Source organism: Alternaria novae-zelandiae (genome assembly GCF_023758075.1).
Source record: "Alternaria novae-zelandiae strain BMP 2774 chromosome Unknown scaffold_2, whole genome shotgun sequence".
Taxonomy (NCBI): domain Eukaryota; kingdom Fungi; phylum Ascomycota; class Dothideomycetes; order Pleosporales; family Pleosporaceae; genus Alternaria; species Alternaria novae-zelandiae.
The window spans coordinates 704,474-726,812 of NW_026056962.1; the positions used below are offsets into that span (position 1 = coordinate 704,474).

The 22,339-nt window shown below is 52.6% G+C and overlaps 7 protein-coding genes across 7 annotated transcripts; 5 read left to right on the forward strand and 2 right to left on the reverse strand.

Moving 5' to 3' along the window:
• Positions 1-535: 535 nt before the first annotated feature.
• J4E88_001278 (uncharacterized protein) lies at positions 536-1,816 on the forward strand (the record flags this gene model as incomplete). Its single annotated transcript, XM_049394948.1, has 6 exons — positions 536-611; positions 700-725; positions 878-900; positions 1,003-1,133; positions 1,246-1,412; positions 1,463-1,816. The coding sequence occupies 6 exons, from the start codon at positions 536-538 to the stop codon at positions 1,814-1,816; spliced, it is 777 nt and encodes a 258-aa protein (XP_049258812.1).
• Positions 1,817-3,154: 1,338 nt separating this feature from the next.
• On the forward strand, positions 3,155-3,934 carry J4E88_001279 (uncharacterized protein; the record flags this gene model as incomplete). The annotated part of the gene is made up of 2 exons (XM_049394949.1): positions 3,155-3,201; positions 3,262-3,934. The coding sequence occupies 2 exons, from the start codon at positions 3,155-3,157 to the stop codon at positions 3,932-3,934; spliced, it is 720 nt and encodes a 239-aa protein (XP_049258813.1).
• A 2,520-nt stretch (positions 3,935-6,454) lies between these two features.
• J4E88_001280 (uncharacterized protein) lies at positions 6,455-8,307 on the forward strand (the record flags this gene model as incomplete). Its single annotated transcript, XM_049394950.1, has 4 exons — positions 6,455-6,765; positions 6,817-7,058; positions 7,107-8,048; positions 8,105-8,307. The coding sequence occupies 4 exons, from the start codon at positions 6,455-6,457 to the stop codon at positions 8,305-8,307; spliced, it is 1,698 nt and encodes a 565-aa protein (XP_049258814.1).
• Positions 8,308-11,083: 2,776 nt separating this feature from the next.
• J4E88_001281 (uncharacterized protein) lies at positions 11,084-12,937 on the reverse strand (the record flags this gene model as incomplete). The annotated part of the gene is made up of 4 exons (XM_049394951.1): positions 11,084-12,097; positions 12,152-12,517; positions 12,570-12,711; positions 12,765-12,937. The coding sequence occupies 4 exons, from the start codon at positions 12,935-12,937 to the stop codon at positions 11,084-11,086; spliced, it is 1,695 nt and encodes a 564-aa protein (XP_049258815.1).
• Positions 12,938-13,964: 1,027 nt separating this feature from the next.
• On the forward strand, positions 13,965-15,806 carry J4E88_001282 (uncharacterized protein; the record flags this gene model as incomplete). The annotated part of the gene is made up of 2 exons (XM_049394952.1): positions 13,965-15,586; positions 15,635-15,806. The coding sequence occupies 2 exons, from the start codon at positions 13,965-13,967 to the stop codon at positions 15,804-15,806; spliced, it is 1,794 nt and encodes a 597-aa protein (XP_049258816.1).
• Positions 15,807-16,024: 218 nt separating this feature from the next.
• On the reverse strand, positions 16,025-17,650 carry J4E88_001283 (uncharacterized protein; the record flags this gene model as incomplete). Its single annotated transcript, XM_049394953.1, has 1 exon — positions 16,025-17,650. The coding sequence occupies one exon, from the start codon at positions 17,648-17,650 to the stop codon at positions 16,025-16,027; it is 1,626 nt and encodes a 541-aa protein (XP_049258817.1).
• Positions 17,651-18,140: 490 nt separating this feature from the next.
• On the forward strand, positions 18,141-21,979 carry J4E88_001284 (uncharacterized protein; the record flags this gene model as incomplete). The annotated part of the gene is made up of 2 exons (XM_049394954.1): positions 18,141-20,811; positions 20,862-21,979. 2 exons carry the CDS (start codon positions 18,141-18,143, stop codon positions 21,977-21,979), a joined length of 3,789 nt encoding a protein of 1,262 aa, XP_049258818.1.
• Positions 21,980-22,339: the final 360 nt, after the last annotated feature.

The following is a 22,339-nucleotide window of genomic DNA, read 5'->3' on the forward strand; positions in this document are numbered from 1 at the left end:
TTCAAGGCGCAAGCTACAGCTATCGTGGATTGACAGAGATGACCCAGACGAAACAACAAGCAGGGACTGTTGGCAGGACTGAAGCTCGAGGCCACAGGTGCCTGCGGTAAGGCTCCTGGCATGCGTTGGCATGGTTAAGCGTCACCAAGATGAAAAGAGCGGCTCGAAGGAGAGGAGATGGGGTGAAGGGCTGCGCTTCCAGCCGGGAGACAGGAAAGACCCCCAACAAATCGAACGGACAGCAGCCGCACGGCGCCTAGTCAGCGTAGGCGGCAGTATTGCAACATGAGATCAAACTGAAGCGCATCTTGATCAGGCCTGGAAGATTAGCGCCTTCGAGTTGGTGATCTGGGGGCGCCGATTCTGATCCCTGAAAAGTATAAGAACGGCGCATACCCCACCCGCCGCGTGCTTGCCCCAACTCAGCGACTTCCAGACTTCCCACCACCACCATTCTTCCATCGATTTTCACGTTCGCCCTCTCGTTCGAAGCATCAGTAACGCGTCTATCTTCCCATCCAAACCACTAGCAACAATGCCTCCCAAGAAGAACACCACCCCTTCCAAGGCCAAGGCCGCCGCTGCCGCACCTGCCCATGGCTCCTACATCGGTATGTACTATGATATCTCAGCCCAACGCGGTCGCGTCGGTTGCCCGATAGTCGCGTCTTTGTCGCCGGCCAATGCTGACTCTTTTAGACATGGTCAAGGATGCTATCATCAACGTGAGTCTATCCCAGGCGTGTTGCCCTGCACATGAGTTTGCGACAGCTTGCGACAGCTCGCAACGCCAACTTCAGCGCGAATCACAATAACGCTCCATGACATTACTCCCCCAAGTGAACATGATTACTGACGAGCTCTATGCATGCTACAGCTCAAGGAACGAAATGGATCAAGGTTAGTAAAATTAATCCCCACATGTCGTCGCTCATATGTTGCGGCATGCTTTCGTCTGAAAGCGCGCGTACCTCAGAACTCACGCTGACTCTGCGCCAACAGCCGTCAAGCTATCCAGAAGTACATCCAAGCCAACAACAAGGTCGGCAACCTTAGCGATGCTGCCTTCAGGAGTCACGTCAACCGTGCTATTACTTCCGGCGAGGAGAAGGGTGACTTTGCGCGTCCAAAGGGTAAGTGCCTCTCCACCAAGTCTGCGCGACGACACATCTTCAACACGTCGCTACTGTGTATCCTACACGCACGTATCATGAGTCATCTGAACCTTACTGACGCGTCATGTAGGCACGTCTGGACCCGTAAAGCTTGCGAAGAAGGAGGCCAAGCCTGCCGCTGCCACCGCTACCAAGAAGTCTGAGCCCAAGGCCGAGAAGAAGGTCACTGAGAAGAAGACCGTCGAGAAGAAGACTACTGAGAAGAAGGCCCCCGCCACCAAGAAGGCCACGACCACTGTAAGTATCTGCCTGCTGTCATGAGCCTACGTGTCTGACTTCCTCTACAGAAGGCCAAGGCCACCACCACCAAGGCTGCTGCTCCCAAGAAGGCTGTCGGCCGCCCGAAGAAGGCCACTGCCACAGCTGCTGCTACCAAGGCTGCCCCTGCCGCTAAGCCCAAGGCCAACGCCAGCAAACCCCGCAAGACTGCCCCCACTGCAGCCCCCGCTGTCGAGGAGGAGGTATCGCGCGTGCTCGGAAAGACCAAGTCTGGTCGCGTCACCAAGACCAAGGCTCCCGCCGCCGCAACCAAGGCAACAAAGAAGGCACCAGCAGCAAAGAAGACCGCCGCAGCGAAGAAGGCCACCACACCCAAGAAGAAGGCGACGCCCAAGAAGGCAACACCAAAGGCCAAGGCATGAGCTGTTCCAGTTTAAGCTTGTTTGTTCTTGTTGACCTTTTTTATTTTACCATGCTACCGTCCGTTAGCTTCGGAGCGTACGCTAGACGACATCTTCTTCACGTATTCCCTTTGTCACACTACTAGTCTATGGGTTTTACAGGTGGGCGTGGTTCGGCCACCGGCGGATATGGCAAGGCAGGCCTACGGTGTTCGTCCCTGATTTTCTTACCTGGGATATATCATGTTGGCCGGGCGTTCTGGCGCGTGTCTGTCACTGCGGATGGATGTCTACTCTACTGTCATTGTTCTCTTCAGCGTCGCAATCTGGCGTTATGGGAGGCTAGCTACGACGTGATGCTATCGTCTCAAGCAATTCAAATTAACATATACTTCAAACGTTATGCGTCTCTGAAATCGGTGAATGTGACGCGTTGTTTTGATCTGACGCGTGAATGTTGCGAGTCATGTGAGGGGCATGTGGGTCGCTGATAAGATAACCGGCTCTACCCGATCTTCTCATCCTTTCCGGGTGTCGGCTACCGGGCAGATTCTACAGGAACGCCGACTTGCAGCTTCGTGCGCCGCTTCAAGAGAGCTCCGGTTGTGTCTCGCACGTTTCCGAAGAAGCCGGCGATATTACTATGAGCATTTGAAAAGAGGAAACGAGCGACTTCGCACACTTGTATCACCTTCACTGGGCCAGCTCTCAAGAGGAGTGGACACGCGTGTTGTCCCAGCTACTCACATGAACCCATCACTGCCATTACACTCCATCGAAAGAGTGCATCTGTATACCCTTTCTCTATCGTTCAATTTGGTAACAAATCTCGCCGCACATTTCCTTACAACGGGATGAACGCGGTTTCCAGGGTTGTGCCTTCCACGTGCGCTAGGAGAAACCGAGAGAGCCCGTTACCCCTGCCACTGCGAGCGATCCGGCGTTGGAATTGGCGGAGACGAAGATGCTGTCGCATGATCGCGTAATGGAGGTATCGACCGGTCATAACGAAATACCTGTTGTCTTGTACATGCGAAGTGCACCTTACGAACTTCTGGCGACACCTAGTGGGAGCTGACGATGATAGTCTCAGATGTCGGTGGAATATTACAAAGTATGTACACTTTGAAGCGTGTAACGTGCCACTCAAGCTGCAGCATTCCATAGCTTTGTAGACACGCAGTCGATGCTGGGTCCGCGGGAAAGAGTTGCTCGTTGTCATCTGTCGCACCTTCCTGCTCACTCTCACCTTCAATCTAGCGTCGCGCACAGGCTACAAACATCACTGAATCCTTCCGCCTGGACTTCGACGTCTTACTTCCAAGCTAAACATCACCAGCTGGAGTGGTCCGCCCCGCCATGCCGAGCCCGAAGACTGCCCAAGGCAGCAAGTCAAGCACCATGAGGTAAGTTGACAATAACAAAGCATTCTGCAAGCAATTGCGAAACTAACATTATACTCGTAGCTTCAAGTCTACCTCAGCAGTCACTATACGCGTAGGGAAGGATCCGAACACAGAGGACTTCATCGCGCACGAAAGCTTCCTCACTTCCCGTTCAGAGTTCTTCCGCCGCGCCATGAATGGCAACTGGCAGGAGGCAGACACAAGAACCATCAATTTCCCTGACGATGACCCTGGTACTTTCGCCCTCTATCTGAATCACCTCTATACTGGACAGCTGCCTATTGCAACCGAGACCGAGGAAGAGCTGAAGAAGCTCACAACGGGTGACTTCATTACAGTTGTTACAAAACAGTACGACAATGTTCTCCGCGTTTTCGTTCTTGGTGAGAAACTTCAAGACCTTTCGACCAAGAACGCCATGATGGAAGCTGCACTAGCCACCACCAAATTGACAGGACAACACGGGAAACGGCAAGCCCCGAGTGCGCAAACAATCAACATGGTGTACAAAGGCACACCCTCAAGCAGTCTCGCTAGATGTTTACTCGTGGATATATGGACAGGATTACCCATTTCCAGCATCTTCGAGCATTTCAACCAGATCCACGAGGATGTGCAAAAAGACCTAGGAAGATCCGTAAGCGACCGTTACAAGGTCGTTTCAGCAAACATTGGAAACATCCCAGAGGAGAAAGGCATTGTCGCGTACCAGGAGAAGCCAAAGGGAGCTTGAACCACAATGTCATCGTCTATAGAGAGAAGGTGTCTGAAGTGATAGCTCGAATGTATACGTAAAGAACACGAACATTTGTTATGGTTACTGTTGGGACCAGATCTACTAGTCCTGAGGCTATCGCGAAGTGTACATTACGAACCTCTAGTTCCACATGGTGTACAGTGCTTATGCGTAACCAGCACACACAAACGTGTAAAAAGTGTAAAACACAAAAACTTTAGTGCAAAAAGGTATCTGTACCTGTTGTTTTTGGTGTAGTTGTCGTTTCACTCGCGTGTGTGCGCTATAATGGTGGTGCTGAGCACGTGGAGGCCGATGGGATGAACATACGAATAGATCGCGTTCGAAAGACTAGAGCTTCTCACAGGGGAAATCTTCGACCGCACCGCTTGGTAGAGGTGCCGGTTTGGGATGCGGATGGCGCTTCTTTCGTGATGTTTCTCGAAGTGCTGCATACAGCACCTATAGCGCGATTTGGTATGCGACACTTCTGTGAGCGCATAAGGCCCCACTATATGAACTGCCTTCAAATATCATCACCAAACTCCCCATAATCCTCGATATACTGCTGCTGGTACGATTTGGAAAGATTGCTGCCGCGTACAGTGAGGCTTTCAAAGCTTGTTGGCTTTGTACATGGCACTAGGATCGAGGTACGCCCCGCAGAATCAAGCCCACCACGCTAGTCGGCGCTAGGAATAGTTGCGCGCAGGAGCTGCTCGACCTTTGACTCAAGTGCCCGCGGAGGCAGAAAAGCGGTTCAAGGATACCTGCTTCCAGTTACATTTCTAGGAGAAGCACATCCACGTGCATAGCCCGCATGCACGTCGTCCTTCGTAACTAGAAAAGCGCATAGTCTATGCACACCACCTGTCCGGCACAGCGCGCCGTTGTCGAGAAGCCCGTCCGCCGTTGCTTCTCGTTGGACCGTTGCCCACCCGTCTCCACTCCGAATCGCCCAACTTTCAAGTCGTCTCTGGTAATGGAATAGACGTAAAGCGTTTGATGATGCTAGTGGCTCGCGGGACGATTGGTGGCATCCGTTGTTGGGTGATACCAGGAGGCGTCGCAAAGTAGCATCGCTTCACGGGATCCATGAACGCCTTCGAGAGCGGGGTGCCACTGCGATGTTATTTAGGAAGGTATCCGATAGCACGCCTGAGGGATACCGGCCGTTCTTTGCTTATTCGCTCATTTCCTCTCCGGTCTCTACAGTCTGTGGCTGCTTACCTGCGACAGGGTTCTCCAGATCCGCCGCACGGGTGTGGCTAGCAAAACGGTAAGGTGATCACAAAGGGAGAGGCGCCACCAGTATCTCTAATTATCCCAATTTCCTGGATAAACACACTTTGGGAGTGAGCGTGATCCTTCAGTTGCCTTTGATGTTCCGAGAGCTGACCTATGGGCGACAAGACAGGCATGCAATATGTACGAGGCACACCAACTTTCGGGCACGTCCTGTTCATTGGTGACCTTCGAATCGTTACCATTCCTTCGTCTACGCGAACGAATCAACATGCTCATACATATGCTCGAGGATGTTCTCGGCCCAGCACAAGGGTTGACCGTTGAAGCGGCACACGTCTGCTACGCCCGGATACTTACCAAAACGTCTGTGATGGACATTAACATGCCCGGAGTCGCGTAAGCGATATACTGTAGATCGCCGCCTGTTGGACAAAGAATAAAGAGACGATCAGGTGTCGACGCGCAATGGCTTCGCCGACAAACCACAGCCATCACAAGGACAAGTTGATTCGATGTACATAATCGTGTATCGCTCGTACTGTTTGTGGAGATCAACAGGGTATATCGGGCACCAAACACTACCCCAGATCGATGGAACGATGAGAGCTCTTGGCTGAAGAAGTGTCCACTAGTGCCATTCACATGCATTTCGCACCCTGTCCCTTCCCCATGTAAGTGATAGCCAGCGTCTACTGGGATGAATATGCAGGGCTTGACCGCCAAGACGGGCTTCAAAGCGAGCTTGAGTGAGCTTGGCCCCCAGGTTTTGGCGTCTCTACCAGGCGATCTATATCCGGGGTCAACTGTTGTACTGCCTGAACTAGCGACATATCCGGTCGTCTACATCGGATCGATAGTTGTCTAGAGCTTAAGCGCAGCTGTCTTTGTGGAAATTCTGCAATAGCGTGGGCTGATCGATGACAGGTCACACGGTCGCATGCCAACAGTACATGCGGACATACACATTCTCGCTAGCCGTTGGCACATACCAACGGCCCATGAAGAATGGTACCAATCCTTCCATAAGTGTCAAGTGCGGAGTAGTCACCTGGTCAGGCCTAGTGTAAGAAATTGCAATGCTACCATAGAAAGCCACACACGCACCACACTGCAGCATCACCGCTGTTCAGGATGCGATATTAAAAACTGGGGTATCCCACTGTCGATTGCGCCTGCAGCCTTCTCCAACTTCTGCTTCCTCAACGCTGCGCAAAGCGCCTTTCATCATAATTACCTCTTGTTCCAGCAATCTTGGAATAATTAGCGACAATGCCAGGAGGTGGTGTTACCCTCACTGGGACGCATGACCTCAACCGGGTCGAGGCTCCTGTCACCGTTCGAGCCTATCTGATCGTCGCATTCGCTGCGTTCGGAGGAATATTCTTTGGATATGACACTGGCTGGATGGGTGGAGTCCTCAACATGGACTACTTCATAAAGCAATACACTGGAGCTGAATACCCCGACGTCGTGTATCCGGGCCTTGACTCCACCAGCCAGACCATCAAAGACTATCGCAACTCTACATTCGTGGTCGTACCATGGCAGCAATCACTCGTCACATCCATCCTCTCTGCCGGGTATGTGAGAAAAGACCAATAGTATTATCAGTGAATACTAACAGAATACAGTACCTTCTTCGGCGCTATCATGGCTGGTGATATTGCTGACTTTATCGGACGTCGTTTCACAATCATCATGGGATGTGGCATCTTCATTGTCGGAGGCATCCTTGAGACAGCCTCTACTGGACTTGGTGTCATGGTTGCTGGTCGACTTATCGCCGGTTTCGGTGTGGGTTTCATCTCGTCCATTGTCATTCTCTATATGTCTGAGATTGCACCCAAGAAGGTCCGTGGTGCTGTAGTCGCTGGTAATTACTATCCACATGGTCTACATGTATACATTCTGACTTTGATAGGCTACCAGTTCTGCATCACCATCGGTATCTTGCTCGCCAACTGCGTTGTATATGCCACTCAGAACAGACGCGATACTGGCTCCTATCGAATTCCGATCGCCGTTCAGTTCCTGTGGGCTATCATTCTCGCCATCGGTCTCGCTCTCCTCCCAGAGTCCCCTCGTTACTGGGTCAAGAAGGGCAAGCTCGATAAGGCTGCTGCCGCCCTCGGCCGTGTTCGTGGTCAACCTCTTGACTCCGAATATATCCAGGATGAACTCGCTGAGATTCTTGCTAACCACGAATACGAAATGTCCGTTGTTCCCCAGGGTAGCTATCTCGGCTCATGGATGGCTTGTTTCAAGGGAAAGCTCTCTCAGCCCTCGTCCAACGCTCGCCGCACTACGATTGGCATCTTCATGCAGGCCATGCAGCAGCTGACTGGTATCAACTTCATCTTCTACTTCGGCCCGGTCTTCTTCCAGCAGCTCGGCTCCATCAGCAACCCTTTCCTCATCTCTCTCGTCACAACTCTTGTCAACGTGCTGTCCACCCCGGCCTCGTTCGTCATGGTCGAGAAAATTGGCAGACGCCCTCTCCTTGTTTTTGGAGCTGCTGGCATGGTTATCATGCAGTTCATCGTCGGCGCCATCGGAGCCACCGCTGGCAGAAACACTGCCGACCATCCTGCCAACCCGAATGCTACCAGAGCCATGATCGCATTCATCTGCTTGAACATCTCCGTCTTCGCTACAACCTGGGGACCGTGCGCCTGGATTGTGATCGGCGAAATCTTTCCTTTGACTATTCGATCTCGTGGCGTCGGTCTGTCCACGGCTAGCAACTGGTTCTGGAACTGCATCATCGGTATCATCACCCCCTACCTAGTTGCCGACCGTGATGACTCTGCTCGTATGGGATCAAATGTCTTCTTCCTGTGGGGCTCGCTCTGCTGCGTTTCATGTAAGTTTTCCATTTTCCTTGTAGCCACATGGAGCCTTTTGCTAATTCACAAACAGTCCTTTTCGCCTACTTCTTTGTTCCCGAAACCAAGGGTCTTACGCTTGAGCAAGTCGACAAAATGTTGGAGGAGAGCACCCCTCGCACCTCCCGCAATTGGAAGCCCCACAGCACCTTTGCCGGCGACATGAACCTCGCTGATAAGCATATCGAGATTCCCCTCGAGAACCTCGCTACTAAGCACGAGACCTCTACAGTCTAGTTATCTGATTAGAACGATGTGTAAGAAGGGAAGATCCAATGTATGGAACTGTCGATGTCAGTAGATGTTACTGCAATGCATAGACCTGCTACCTCGCACTCAATGCTGTGGAGTTATATATTTGGTGGAATAGCGTACCTGAACCTTTGTCACTGGGTTCCAATCCACGTTCCACATTATGATCGCTGGAAAGCATACACGAGACTCAATCCAGAGTGCACGTTATGGCAGCTGCTTCACCACCTGAGATCTCCAGCTATATGCGTGCTTCCAGCAGTCTGGGAATTTGACTCAGACCACAAGCTGTGACTACGATGTGACGTGTCGAGCGTCCGCTTGCGCAATGTCCATGAACCCATTGTCGCGTTCTGTTCTCCTCGGCTCTAGATAGGGACCCCAGTGTTCGCTATGTAGCACAAGGCTGACGGGCTGACAGCGGAGGCGCGTGTTCTTGCGTTCGATTAACCGGCGCGGTGTTTGTGGCATCGTTTGAGTAGGTGGTACGAGGCTGATGGGTCGCATGCTGCATTGGGGAAATGGCTCGCATGAGAAGTTGGAGTACTGTCAGTGACGAGAACTTACGTCGATGATCTGTGTCAGCCGACGTAACATTTGCGCGTTTGTTGAGAGATGGGACGGTTGCATGGTTGGATCCTTCGTTGGGCTTGCCTCTGACAGGCGCGCTGTGGCGGAGCTCGCTCTTGCCTGGTGGTGTAGCATCTGTGCGCAGCTTGGTGGGGGCTTCAGGCTCACCACTGCTCACCAAGCGCGAGCATCGCCTTCAACTCCCATGCCTTGCCTTTCAACATTTTTCTGGAGGCTCTGGTCAATCCGCCCTGCTCCTTGGAATGGCGCGAAGAAGCCATCGCGGCTGCCTGTGATGAACAGTGCCGCATGCCCAACGAACAATTTCTCTGTGAACAGCCTTGCGGGATGTGGGAGGCTGCAGGTGATGGTGTCGTTGCCCATCAAGCTTGCCTTCATACGTGCATGTTCAGCTCAGCCTTGGGCGGGGGCTAACCCTAGTCTCTAGGATGCCAGCCACATCGTCGAGTCCATAGCTATCAGAGTGATCTTCACTTCCCTCCACTTCCCCAGTCCTCTAGCAATTTCAAATGAAGCTTGATTCTGACAAGACATTTGGCGAACTATACCCTAGTATCGAAGCTCTCCAAACAGCCTTGACAGAGCTCGAGACAAAATACAAGGAAATCGTCTCTGATACGCAGATTCCTCTTCGATTTCTCACTCTGTGCGATAGGTCGCTGTCCGAGCCTCCAGGCAACACAGTCAGTAATCTCGCTATACACACTGCGCGTAAGACAAATGCTGATTTTGTACACCTGCATCCAGGTCCATCTACGTCTTACCCAGAGAGCAGAATATGATCCCGACTGGGAATATGTTGCTGTATCGTACACTTGGGCACAGCCTGAGAGTCTTGCTGCCCAGTTCAATACGCCGGAGTTCATGATCTGGACCAGCGACACGGAAACCCGCCCGCCACGTTGCCCTCCATCTGTCCTTCACCGGGCACTGCAATACGATACCCATCAAACCAAGACTGGTCGCCTCTGGATTGACCAAGAGTGTATCGACCAAGACGATGCAACAGATCGCGATGAACATATCGCGCATATGCATAGAATTTATGAGCGGTCCAAATGCATCGCTATCGTTCTGTCACAAAGTATAAGCCCGAGCCAAGCGACCTTGTTGCAGCGCTGCATTGAGGCCCATGGAAAAGACACAGTGGACGGAACTCTGAACAATGAAATTGAAGAGGAAGACTGTGTTGATCCTAAGGTCACCGGTGCTGCGACAGGTCTTATATCGCTCAACTGGCTTGGTAACTGGTACTGGAGCAACAATCTGGAAAACATTCTTGGAGAAGACGCCCGAGGAAAAAGCGCTATTGATTCTCCGCTACACATGATCTTCAAGAGACTAGTTGAAGATCCATACTTTACACGTGCCTGGACATATCAAGAGCAGCGTTGTTCTAAGACTTTGTGCTATCTGATCCCTATACTACTAGATCCGTCATCTGATGAGATTACTACTGGACGAGAGCGAACGAGTATCTTCATGCCAAGTTCTCTGCCTCAGAGTATTGATAGATGGTGTTGGAGGCGTTTGAACAATCTGGAACTTTCTCGGTTATTAACCAACAATTTCCGTTCTCATGACCGCGATGCGCGTGCCCCCGGTGAACCTATCGTTAAGGAAAGAGGTTTGAGTCCCGCGGGAACAGTCAGGAACAGAGCCTACGTGATTATGGAAACAGTCAGGGGCATGAACACGCGAGATTGCAAGTACGTGTCTGATCGCGTAACAATGGTGGCGAATATATGCGAGTTCGGCATCACCCTTCGTACAACCCAGTTCCAGGATGATGAATCAGTGAGCTACAGTACGTGTGTGTTGGCACTTCTTTCTATGAATGGGGTACTTATGAGGTCATGGGAATGGATCAAGAAAATGAAAATCGATGCTGTGCTCATCACCTTTTGAGATGGATAGATACTTCCATAGGAGACCTGAATGACAATACTCACGCGGATAACCTACCAACGCATTCTCTTTCTGAATATGCACCCACCAATGACTTCTCGCTCTTTGGTGGGTCTAAAAGCAGCAGACTTGCCTTGCGCATCTATCATGTTTCTTCTAGAACAGTCCAAGCTCAACGCATGGTTAAGAGCATGGTATCAATAGTTCGTCATCTATACAATCTCTACTCCACGTACAACATATCCAAGGGCTTCAAACGAGTTCAACTGGCTTTATGTCCACCACTAGCCGTCTGCGCCCTCAGAAACGCCTCAACGTCCTTGGCACTCGTGGCATCGATCTGGCGATCCATCTCTTGTTCCTGTGGACTCTTTATCCTCTCAGGCTCTTCAACCTTGTTTTCTTCCCCCTTGTTTCCACCAACTACACCGGCAACGGCTTCAGCGGCAGAAGTAGCAGTCGAGGTGACTACAGCGGAGGCTGATACAGCGGCTTGTTTAGCTTGGTCCAAATAGCCTGGGGCGGCGGGTTCTTCACGATCGGGGAGCGGTACCTCTTTCGGTGCTTGACCCACCGTGTTGGGCTCCATTGTGACTGTCTTGTCTCCATGCCCATGGTCCACCACTGCTGCCTCGGGCGTTCCGTCTGCGAGCTGCCCAGATGCGTGTGTTTGGTTCTGTTGCTCGTACCGTGCTTCTGATGTGCCAGCGCGAATCGGTAGAGTTGTAGTAATTGGTACTGCGGTCGTGGACGGGCGCGACTCGGTGTCTGAGGGTGGGGTGTGGATTTCAGGCTCGTTCGTATCAGGGGGATGAGTCGCTGTGCCTACGGTTGTGAGAGGGTCGCCGATCTGAGTCGCAGGTGTGGGCGGCATCAGATCTCCCTGCTTGTATCCTACAGGCTTAGGAATGGAGAAGATTAGTTTTCTTCGTGGTGTTCCGTCTTCGCTGCCGACGCCCCAGGCTTCCATTTCGCCATTCTGGCCTTCCTCCCACTTTATCGGCCCAATAGGGAACGTCTTGCGGCCGTCCTGGGTATTTGGGTTCTCCCACTTCATTTGCGCCTCGATGGCTGGCTCAAGGTTCGGCAGCTGTCCCCACTCGAAATCGAGACCGCCACCGTACTTCTTCGGGATGTTTTCATGGTCGATGTATTGAGAGAGTGTGGAGTAGACGTTCTGCGGGGAGAGGATGAAGATCTTTGAGACGGTGATGGGATCAAACCAACGCTTGACCCAGCCCCAGACGGTGGGAAAGAAGCCAGGTGCTCCGACGATCTGCGATTCGGTCAGTTCTACTCGCATGGCTTTCAAGAAGACGCGTGTACATACAAATATCCTATCCAGGGTCTCAGGGTAGTGTGCTGTGGCCAGAACCGAAGCATCTTGCATGTGGCCCTTCAGATTCCAGAACTGCTTCAGCCCAACACCACTGATATCCACGATGTTGTTGCTTTGCGAGATTGGCGTTTCTGGGTGGCTACGAGGGACCATGGAACACAGAGGTGTGTAGAATCTTGTGAGCGATTCATACAGGGCGAATAGGCGCAGGTTCTTGGTTGCGACATTGGGGATAGTCGTCTTTGACTTGGCGAGTTGCTTCTCGTACGTGGAGATGTTCTTCGAGTTCAGCGGTGCGACCTCGAAAAGGAAGAGAGGAATGCCGCGTTTGTCGCGTCGGCCGAGCCATTGCGGGTACTACGTGAGGCTGTCAGACAGGATGACAGCACATGTATGCGGGACTCTCTACCAAGCGTCGCGTTTGCTCATACTCTTCGACCTCGATAGTGTTGAAGATTTCGCTTAGTTTGTTCTCCTTCCGCCAGTCTTCCGTGTCTTTGAATTGCTTAAAGGCCTCTTGGGGAACAAAACGACGCGCGCGCAGATAGCGCCTGTAAGCAGTCAGTGCCCCGCTAAAATCGACAACTTCGCGATTTGCGCGTACAGCATGGTCTCGTCGTCATGACTGGCTCGCACCGGCCCGGCTGCAGGTGTGTAATAGCCTGCTTCCTGGCACACTTTCTTGAACTCGAGAAGCTGGGCTTCTTGGTTCTCGGTGAGATGGGAGAGATGTCCCGCAGGATACTGCATCGACTCTACTCTGCTGAGGTCGGCCATGGCGGGATATGATAGGAATGTAGGAGTGTAGGATTACAAGGCCAAAAGGAAAGATAAAAAGTGGTGAGCCAGACCGTTCAGTTTTAGGGCGTCATGTTCATGGTAATGAATGCGGCGGTGCGGCAGTGACATCAACTGTGGCTGCAGATCGGGTCTCGCGGACAGCGAGCTTCGGCAACGGTCGCGCGCTATCCGGACCAAACGTGGAAAAACCATATGAGGGTCTTGCTTGTTCACGGACATAACTGACTGTTGTGCTTGAGTCGCGTCTACCGCATTGACCACGATGAGTCCAGAGTTGCTTCGAGTGCCTCGTCATTCATTTCCGCTGCAAGCCGGAGCTTCGCCAAGGAATTCGTGCTGACAATGACGGCCTAACTTGCAGATACGCTGACAGCACCAAGGAAAGAAAGCCGGGCGGTACGGGCTTAGGCTATAGCCAGTGATCGAGTCGTCCTTTTGCTTAGGCCAACAATAGCAACGTAGGTATCTTTTAAGTGTACTTCTAAAAGCGACCAGCATATTTATCATAGCGCGATCAATCTTCCTCCGCGACTGGCCAAGTGAGCAGCGTGACAGGGCTTCGCTCTATCAAGAGTGCTGTGTAGCTCTCCAGCCTGTTGATATAGCCTGAGTAGAAAAGCGCTCCACTGAGTAGATTCTGCATCCATGAGTAAGACGTCTCTAACTAGGTTGAGACACAAGGCATAGATTTAGCTCAGTCTCATCCTTGTCGTGACGGGATCGTATATCTGGACCCGCGATACGACGGAGAGAACGCCTGTTGACTGAAGGTGCGTTATCGCGATTTAGCTGCCGAGGCTAGTCAATCTTAGCGAGCCATGCGCTCATGACCGCCCATGTTCCAATGTTGACGACATCTGCGGCGGAACCTTCAAGCACGCCCTTCACTCGCCACACGGAACCTCCATTTACCCATGCACTCTGCGTTTCTCTCCACGACTCTACCCCTTCCCGAAAGCGCCGAACGACCCCACCCATACACCACCTGAACGCCGGGCCCACCATGCCACGCCCCTCCTTCACTGACTTGCCGACCGAGATCCTCGAAGCCGTCTTCTTAAATCTCGACCCGCGCTCCCTCGCATCCGTTTCGCAGACGAACAAGCTCATCAAAGAGCTCACGACCGATGCGCCTATAATATGGCGCCACCTGTGCAAGACGCAATTCAAGACATGGGACGCTCGCCACAACATTGTCGCCAAGTTTGCAGCCCCGTTGTCCGATGTCGACTGGCGCGCCCTCTACATGACGAAGCACACAATCGAGCGTCGCACCAAAGAGCTCTTGAACCGCATTGTGAATCGCCAGCAAGGGCGCATAAGATGCATCAACGACATCGCCGAGTTTGGGTACGATGCGAAGGAAACGCTATTGAAGGAATGCGCATGCCCCGACGATGCGCACGACGTTCTAGCAAGGCGATACTACGCCAATGCCGTACTAGAACGCATACATCGCGAGGTCGCCATCAAAGTGTGGTCGGATCTACATGACGGCAAGGACATATCGATAGAGAGAGCTCTGGGCGCATACGATGTGTTTGCGAGAGTGGGCGAAGATGTAGACATTGACGTGGTAGCTGAAGACATCACCGCACTAGCCAACAGGCTATTGGAGACATATCCCGACTTGCGCAGCTGGAGTCCACGGACACAGGCCTCGACTTTGGCATCCTTCCTCCGTGACGAAGGCTTCAACGGTGTTCCAGACACGTCGTACCGCGCACTTCGGAATTCCTTCATTGGTCTTGTCATACGTTCGGCGACCCACGAGTCTCTCCCACTCATCTCAGTCGCCATCTATTGCGCCGTAGCACAGCGGATCGGCCTTGATGCACGACCCTGTGGGTTCCTTTTCCACGTCTATACTCTTGTCTATGCGCCCAAGAACTACAATCTCGATGGCCAGTACAAGCCGACGAGTTCGGCGCAGCTGGATTACATGTACCTGGATCCGTTTCGCTCTTCCTCCGAAGTACGGCAAGGCGATTTACAGAGGATCCTACGCGACATGGGTGTTCCAAAGGACGAACACCATGGCTTTCTGAGCGACACCAACACCCGAGAGATGGTAATGCGCACTGCGCGCAACATCATGAACTCGGTACAAACGATCCGCGAAACTGAAGCTGGAATGGGCAGCATCCAGGCGTCATGGATGAACTCATACCCAGACATGGACAACGCGTTCTACGCAACTATCTGGGCAATGCTGCTACTTGGGCCGAACGACGATCATATCTCATCTGGACATAACCAGATCCGTCGTCGCCAATATCTGCCGTACCTGCTCGAGCATTTCCAGATGCACTACCCATGGGACGTGACGTTGCTATCACGCTACGTCATCCCTATGTTCTACAACCAACCCGAGGGTCGTCGTCTGCTCCAGTTTGTGCAGAGCATGCATCAAGTTGATTCAATGCGGAAGCCTGTTTCCAACCGCTCTGCGCGTACGCAGAATGTTGCTTTCAAAGTTGGCCAGCTATTCCAACACAAGCGTTATGGCTATGAGGGTGTCATTACAGGCTGGGATGTTGTCTGCGACGCGAACGAAGACTGGATTCAGAACATGCGTGTGGATTCCCTATCGAAAGGTAGGAATCAGGCTTTCTACCACGTACTGTAAGTTCATCTCTTAGCGCCTTTACTATATTATGCTAATTGAAGTAGTGTATGCGACAAATCCGTTCGCTACGTTGCTGCTGAGAACATCAAGCCAGTGGATGAGGATACATGCCCCTCCGAGGCGTTGCTGAAACTCGCTGGCCGCCACTTCAAGCGCTGGGACGATGAACAACGTTGTTTCGTGAGCAATGTGCGCGACGAATACCCCGAGGATTAGAAGTTGCAGGGCTAAAAACAAGGTGGGGTTTGAAAAGTATAGATAGATAAAGCTATGACGGTTTGTTGCGCTCCCTAGTCGAGCGTCGCATCAAATGCTGTTATATCCCCACTCATTCCGAGCCTGTTGGTCTCCGGCCTAATATCGAACGAAAAATATGAAACATTCCCAAGATGATTGCTGTAGATCCACAAAGCAATCACCACAATCTCACATCCTCACTTTCTTCCCTTGCCTGGCATGAAGCGATCTAAGTTCTCTTCCAGGAAGCCATTTTCGGCTAGCATCTCGAGCCACTTCTTGATGACCGGACCAGAGTCGTATCGCCGCTGCGCAGCCTTCGAATCCTCTTCTGCCTCGTTCTGCATCTCCATCATGATGTTCGCAGCCAGTTGATTGGCTTGCGAAAGCAAATCGCTACGGCGAACCAGGAGCTGGGTCATGTCTTCGCTGTCGATGGTCGCTTTGAGAGTAGTGGAGATAGGATTGACCGCAAGAAGCTCTTCGAGGCCTAGCATACGGGGACTGGGCGGCTGTTCATTGGGGTCAACAAGATCTCTCCAGTCCTGAGACGTAGAAGCTGAGATGTCATCGAGGCGTGTGTCGACATGCGAGAGGGTGTTGATTGTCAGACCAGCGTTCTTGCGCAGTGAGAGCAATGGAGACTGCGTCAGAGCAACAACGCCGTAATCGTCGTCGCCAGCAGCCATGAGCGTAGAAATGGTGGTGGAGACTGACTCAAGCCATGTCTCGCCGCGCTGCGGATCGAAGGAGCCAACGCACGTCGGCTGCCTGTCCAGACCGTCCAACTTCCAGACCTCGTTTCCAACCGGTACGAAAGCGATGTAGTGATGCGCGTTATCCTCGACGCTCTCTGCACTATCGTGACTGGCGACGGTGTCGGTCGAAGCAGCGCGTCGCGACTTGTATCCCTTCTTGGTAGGCTTGGTCTTCTCAGTCAACAGCTGTGCCTTGATGCGCTGGGCGCGTTTGACTTTGTAGCTGAGATGTTTGTCGCCCTCGAGAATATCCATCTTCTTGGCAAACGAATTGTGAATCTTCTTCACGAAATCGAAACTCGCAAAAGCCTCACCGCGCTGGTATGGCGACAAGTCTTGTGTGAAATCTTTAAACTGGGTCAAATGCTCGCCGATATGCACATCAGCTTCGTTGCTCTGGTTCATCATGATGTTGATCATGGCTAGTGTCGCACAACTGTTCTGGGCGGGCAGTTGGTTGGCGAACCAGACGTCCTTGGGACACTCGGCTGCCTGGCCGTCGTTGCCAAATTCGCGGTAGTGGAAAAGCAGAATGAAACCGTAGACAGGCTGCGGGAAGTTGTCGAGAAGGAAGTCTGTATCCATACTGAATACTTCGCGTACCGTCACGTCGCGGACGCCCATCTCGCGGAGGATGACGGAGAAACAGGCGGGTTCACTTTCGATTTCGCAGAATCCTTGCCAGGTCTCTTTGTCGAAGTTGGTTGCAGGCATGTCTGGTGGACTAGGGAAAACCGGATCGGTAGAGGCGCCGTTCTGAGGCGACGGTGGGCCTGGCGAGTCTTTTGCCTTTTTACTGCTGGGCTCCGACGCTGTAGTGGGTTCAGGAGGACCTCGCTTCTTGGTGTTGGGTGAGGCCGTTTTCGATCCTGTGCTTGGAGATAGAGTGTCGTTGACAGACTGAGCTGTAGAGGCGCCATTGCTTTCTACTGCGACTGCAGAGACTGTATCGGCGACTTGGTTTGCCAGGTCTTTGCTGGGTATGGCTTGTTGTTGGGTTTGCTCTTGGATTTCGGCTTTGACATCCGAGCCAGCTCGGACATCGTGGACAGTCTGACCCTTCATACTAGCTGATTTAGGTTGAGAGAGGCTTAGAGTGAGTCGTAGTTTTGAGTTGAAGGAGTTCAAGTGTGTATGTGGACGTTTGGAGGTTGGAGGAAAGGAAAGCAGACAAGCATGGTGGAAGGCGATCTGTGAATGAAGCGCGGTTATCTTTTCTATTGTGGGGTTCGACAAGACAATAGGAAGCGAGCTGATAATGGTATAAAGTGAACGTGAAAGCAAGTGGCAGCGTGCAGGTAGTCGAGGTTCCAAGGTTGGGGCGCTAGCACGTGACGAGCTCGGCGTCATCCAGTTCTGATTGGCCGGATCCATCTCAGCCCGCATCCTTGTCGCGCTCGTCGCGTAGACTCTAGGTAAATGTTTGTTTGAGTTTCACGTCCACCGACAGTCCGCCCAGCGCAACACGCCCGATCACCCCCCGGCCGAACACGCATCTTCGTCGCATCTCCCAACCCATGATCACGATATAGCCGACGCTTAACTTCTGGGTGCGATGAACGGCACACCCCAGGTTCGCCGAGGCGTGGGCGGCTTCCCATCCACACCACAGAACACGAACCGCTCCCCCGGCCTCCAGAGCCCGAATGGCACAACACCGCGACCCAACATCAAGTCGCCCTTGCCAGATCTGCCCAAAGCCTCCGCGCAATCAAGCTCAGGGCCCCTAATACCCTCCGACATCCTCGATCCCGCCCAACAACGCTTCTATGTCTTCGCCCTATACGTCGCCCTATGGGCATACCGAACATACGACTTCTATACGCTGGCTGTCGAGGAGGACGAATCGTTAGTGCTGTGCCTGAAATGGTGCTTCTTCGACGTGCTGTTCATGTTCGGCATACCGCTACTGGAAATTCCTTGGCTGGAATGGGGCAACGGCGCCGCCTTCCTGCTGTTTGTGCTGCATGCGGGCGTCGACGTCATGCTCATGTTCAGAATTGGCATACCGGTACAGGCATGGCTTATGGGGCTGGTGGGCTTCTTGTGGGATAGCGAATTGGCCATCAGCGAGCGGAGCGTCAAGCCTGGTGCTATCCTACATAACGCCTCCCTTATTCTCGGAAAGCAGATTGTCAACATCTTGCCTGAGGGTTCTGCAGTCTTGAACCCAGATAGGCAGTCGTTCTGTCTGAACTCGTCCGTCACCCAACTCGAAATCCCGATTATGATCAACCAGACCGAACCCCACGAGATGGAGATCCTGCGCATCGACATCGATACCAATGTCAACGAGACCATCGTTGTTAAGAAGGGAGAGCTCAAGTCTATGTTGAAGAAGGCTAGGAAGACGCAGAAGTCATCCGACCCTGACGATCCATTGACTCTGGCCTACACGATCAAGAAGCCAGGTGTATACCTGCTCAAGAAGGTTACGGATCAGTCGAAGCTTCTGGTCCGGCCGCGGTCCACCAACGTCGTCGTGGCCACCTGCCCGCAAGCTCGAGTGAAGCCTACTGGCAACAATCGCTGCCGTAGCGATCTATCCAACGTTGCACTCGAGGTCGAAGGAACACCGCCCCTGAACGTCAAGTACCGCCTCACGGTAAACGGGAAACCCCGCGGCGGGTCTCAATTCCAGAATCTGCAGCCAGACGACGCCATCTCGCCCTTGTCGAAACACACATCACAAGCACTGGTCAAGAGCGGACGCGAAGACATCTCCTGGGCACGCCCGCACAAGGTTCTCGTACCTCTGAACGAATCTCTCACGACTAGTGGCTCTTGGGAGTACGAAATCGAGGAGGTGCAGGATGGACTGGGCAACTTCGTGAGCTACCTGAACGTCGACGATGACGAGCGCCCAAGGCCCAAGGTCGCAGGCATTCGTCAACTATTCGAGGTCCACGAGCGCCCTACAGCTTTCCTCAGAGGCTGTAGCCCACAGAACCCGCTTCGGGTACCCAAGGGTGAAGCCGCTCGTCTGCCCGTCCAGTACCAGTCTACGGGTAAAAGCGCTATTGACTCTGCGCATACCGTTGAGTATCTCTTCACACCCCAAGAGAATATCGTTTCGGATGGCTACCACAGTCCAGATGCTGTGCTGCAAAAGCAGGTCATGCGAAAGGGTGAACAGCCGACTATCAAGGTCGCCGGTCTTTACACCATCAAGTCTGTGTCGACCGACTTCTGCGAGGGTGAGGTTTTTGAACCTACTTCGTGCCTACTACACAACCCGCCCGAGCCGGATCTCACGCTAGACAGCGAGGACATCATAGATAAATGCGCGGGCAACCCCATCGGTCTTCGCGTTGGCCTTGATTTCGTTGGAAGTCCACCTTTCGTGGTCACCTACTCCGAGAAGAAAGACAACGGCCGGGAGGTCAGGCAGCCGCCACTTCAGATTGCCAGTCTCCGCAGTACGATCGATCTTACGCCGACAGATGCGGGTCATTACGAATACTCATTCAAAACCATCAGCGACTCGGTTTACAAAGAGAGGCCCCTTAGCAACATCAAACTCCAACAGGACGTCAAGCCATCCGCACAAGCATACTTCATTGAAAGCAGTAGACCTAAGCAAGCTTGTATCGACGATGTGGTTGAGTTTGACGTGGGCTTTGCTGGTGAGGCACCCTGGAAGCTCGAATACGAAATTGTCCACAATGGCAAGCGTACGAAGCGCACCATCGAGACCGAGACCGCGCACTACGTGATACGAACAGACAAGCTCAGCAGCGGTGGCGAGTACGTCGTAGCTCTGACGAGTGTTACCGACAAATCTAAATGCAAAGAGGTTCTCAAACCCGTAGCTAGAGTCAATGTTCGTCACGAACGACCCAAGGCGTACTTCGGGCACATTGAAGGCAAACAATCAGTCTTGGCTTTGGAAAGTCGACAAGTCGGACTTCCTCTTCGCTTTACTGGAAACGGCCCTTGGTTCCTAGAGTACGAAAACTTGAAGACCAAGGAGGTCAAGAAGGATAGCTTCCAAAACCCTAACTCGTGGCTTGACGTCAAGACAGATGGAACATATCAGTTGATCTCCGTTAAGGACTCTGTTTGCCCTGGCTTGATCGATGAAAAAGCTGACCAATTCGACGTATCTTGGGTCGCACGTCCCTCGCTCAGTGTTCCTGAAAGCAGCGCGGTGCTGGAAGGCAGCAAATATATCAAGGACGCCGTCTGCGAGGGTGACGAGGATTCATTCGATGTGTCTTTAACCGGTAAGTTATCCCGAGTATCCCACACATTGCCAATGCTAACGACATCGTAGGAAATGCTCCTTTCGACATTTCTTACCGACAGGAATACAAGGACAAGAAGGGAAAGACAGCCTCTGTCAGCGAAAAGGACTTGCACACCGTTGGTGGTCTTGCATCGATTCGATCCGAAACCTCCAAGGCTGGTACTTACGAGTACACTTTCCTGAAACTGGCGGACGCCAGATACAACCACTCGAAGAAGCACTTCTCGCCTATCACGATTCAGCAACAGGTTCACTCACGTCCTGGTGCTCGTTTCGATAAACCTGGAAAGACATACAGCTACTGTTCGCGAGAGTCAGAGGGCGAAGAAGTCATCCCCATCACGCTGGAGGGCGTTGCACCATTCTACCTGGAAGTGGAGATCAAACATCAAGGTACCCCTAAGCCGGAAATCAGCGTCCACAAGAGCATCCCCACAAACAAGTATGATCTCAAGATTGAGCACCGCAAGATGCACCTCGGTCACTCGTCAATTTCCATCCGTAAAGTTCGCGACTCGCGTGGATGTACCCTCAAGCCTCCGCCAGGTGGTCCCCGTGTGCAAATCAGCGTTCATGATGCGCCTACCGCCACACCCCTGGAAGACCGACAGGACTTCTGTGTCGGTGAGCGCCTGTCCTTCGCTCTTAGTGGCCAAAGTCCCTTCACAGTATACTACACCTTCGAGAAGCAAGAGCGCAAGGCCTCCAATCCGGGCACTACTTTCCGCCGTCTCGCTGAGCTTCCAGGATTGTTCACTATCACTGGTCTACGCGACTCTGCTTCTGAGTGCCTTGCAGCGCTCGACCTTACCAAGACCATTCATCCAATCCCCTCTGTACGTCTCTCTGGAGGTCAAGTCCACGAGATCGACATTCATGAGGGTGGCGGTACGGATCTAGAGTTCCAGTTCTGGGGTACACCGCCTTTCGAGTTTACCTACACGCGGAGCACCAATGCAAACAAGGGACGGAAGAGCAAAGTGCTGGAGATCAAGACGGAAATCAGTCATGAGATGAGTATGAGCATTCCAGTTCAGGAGGAGGGTACGTACGAGGTTGTATCCATCAAGGACCGGTGGTGTAGTTTTGCGAAGCCCGGTGAGGGCCATGATGGCAAAGGCGGACAGAAGATGTTGACCTACTGAATGTGAAGAGGAACGGGGTACAGATTTTGTTTTGATGTGCATGGATTGGCGTTTAGCGTTTCCTTTCGGACGTTTCTCAAGGTTTGCATGAGACTTTGTATTTATGGAAGGCCTTTGGCTATGGAAGGGGTTGGGTAGCGTGTGAACCAGCGATGAGCATTTATTATCGAGAACTTGATACATACAGCTTGCCCTATGCTTCTCCATACCACACTTGAGGTAGCTCGATGCTGGAACAGCCCTGGCAAACCACAGTCATCGACTTACCAACCCACCAACGTACACACCCAAAGTTCCTCGCGAAAAGACTTCAAATTCGAGCGCGAGCCCACAAGCTCGATGCTGGCGCCGAAACAGTAT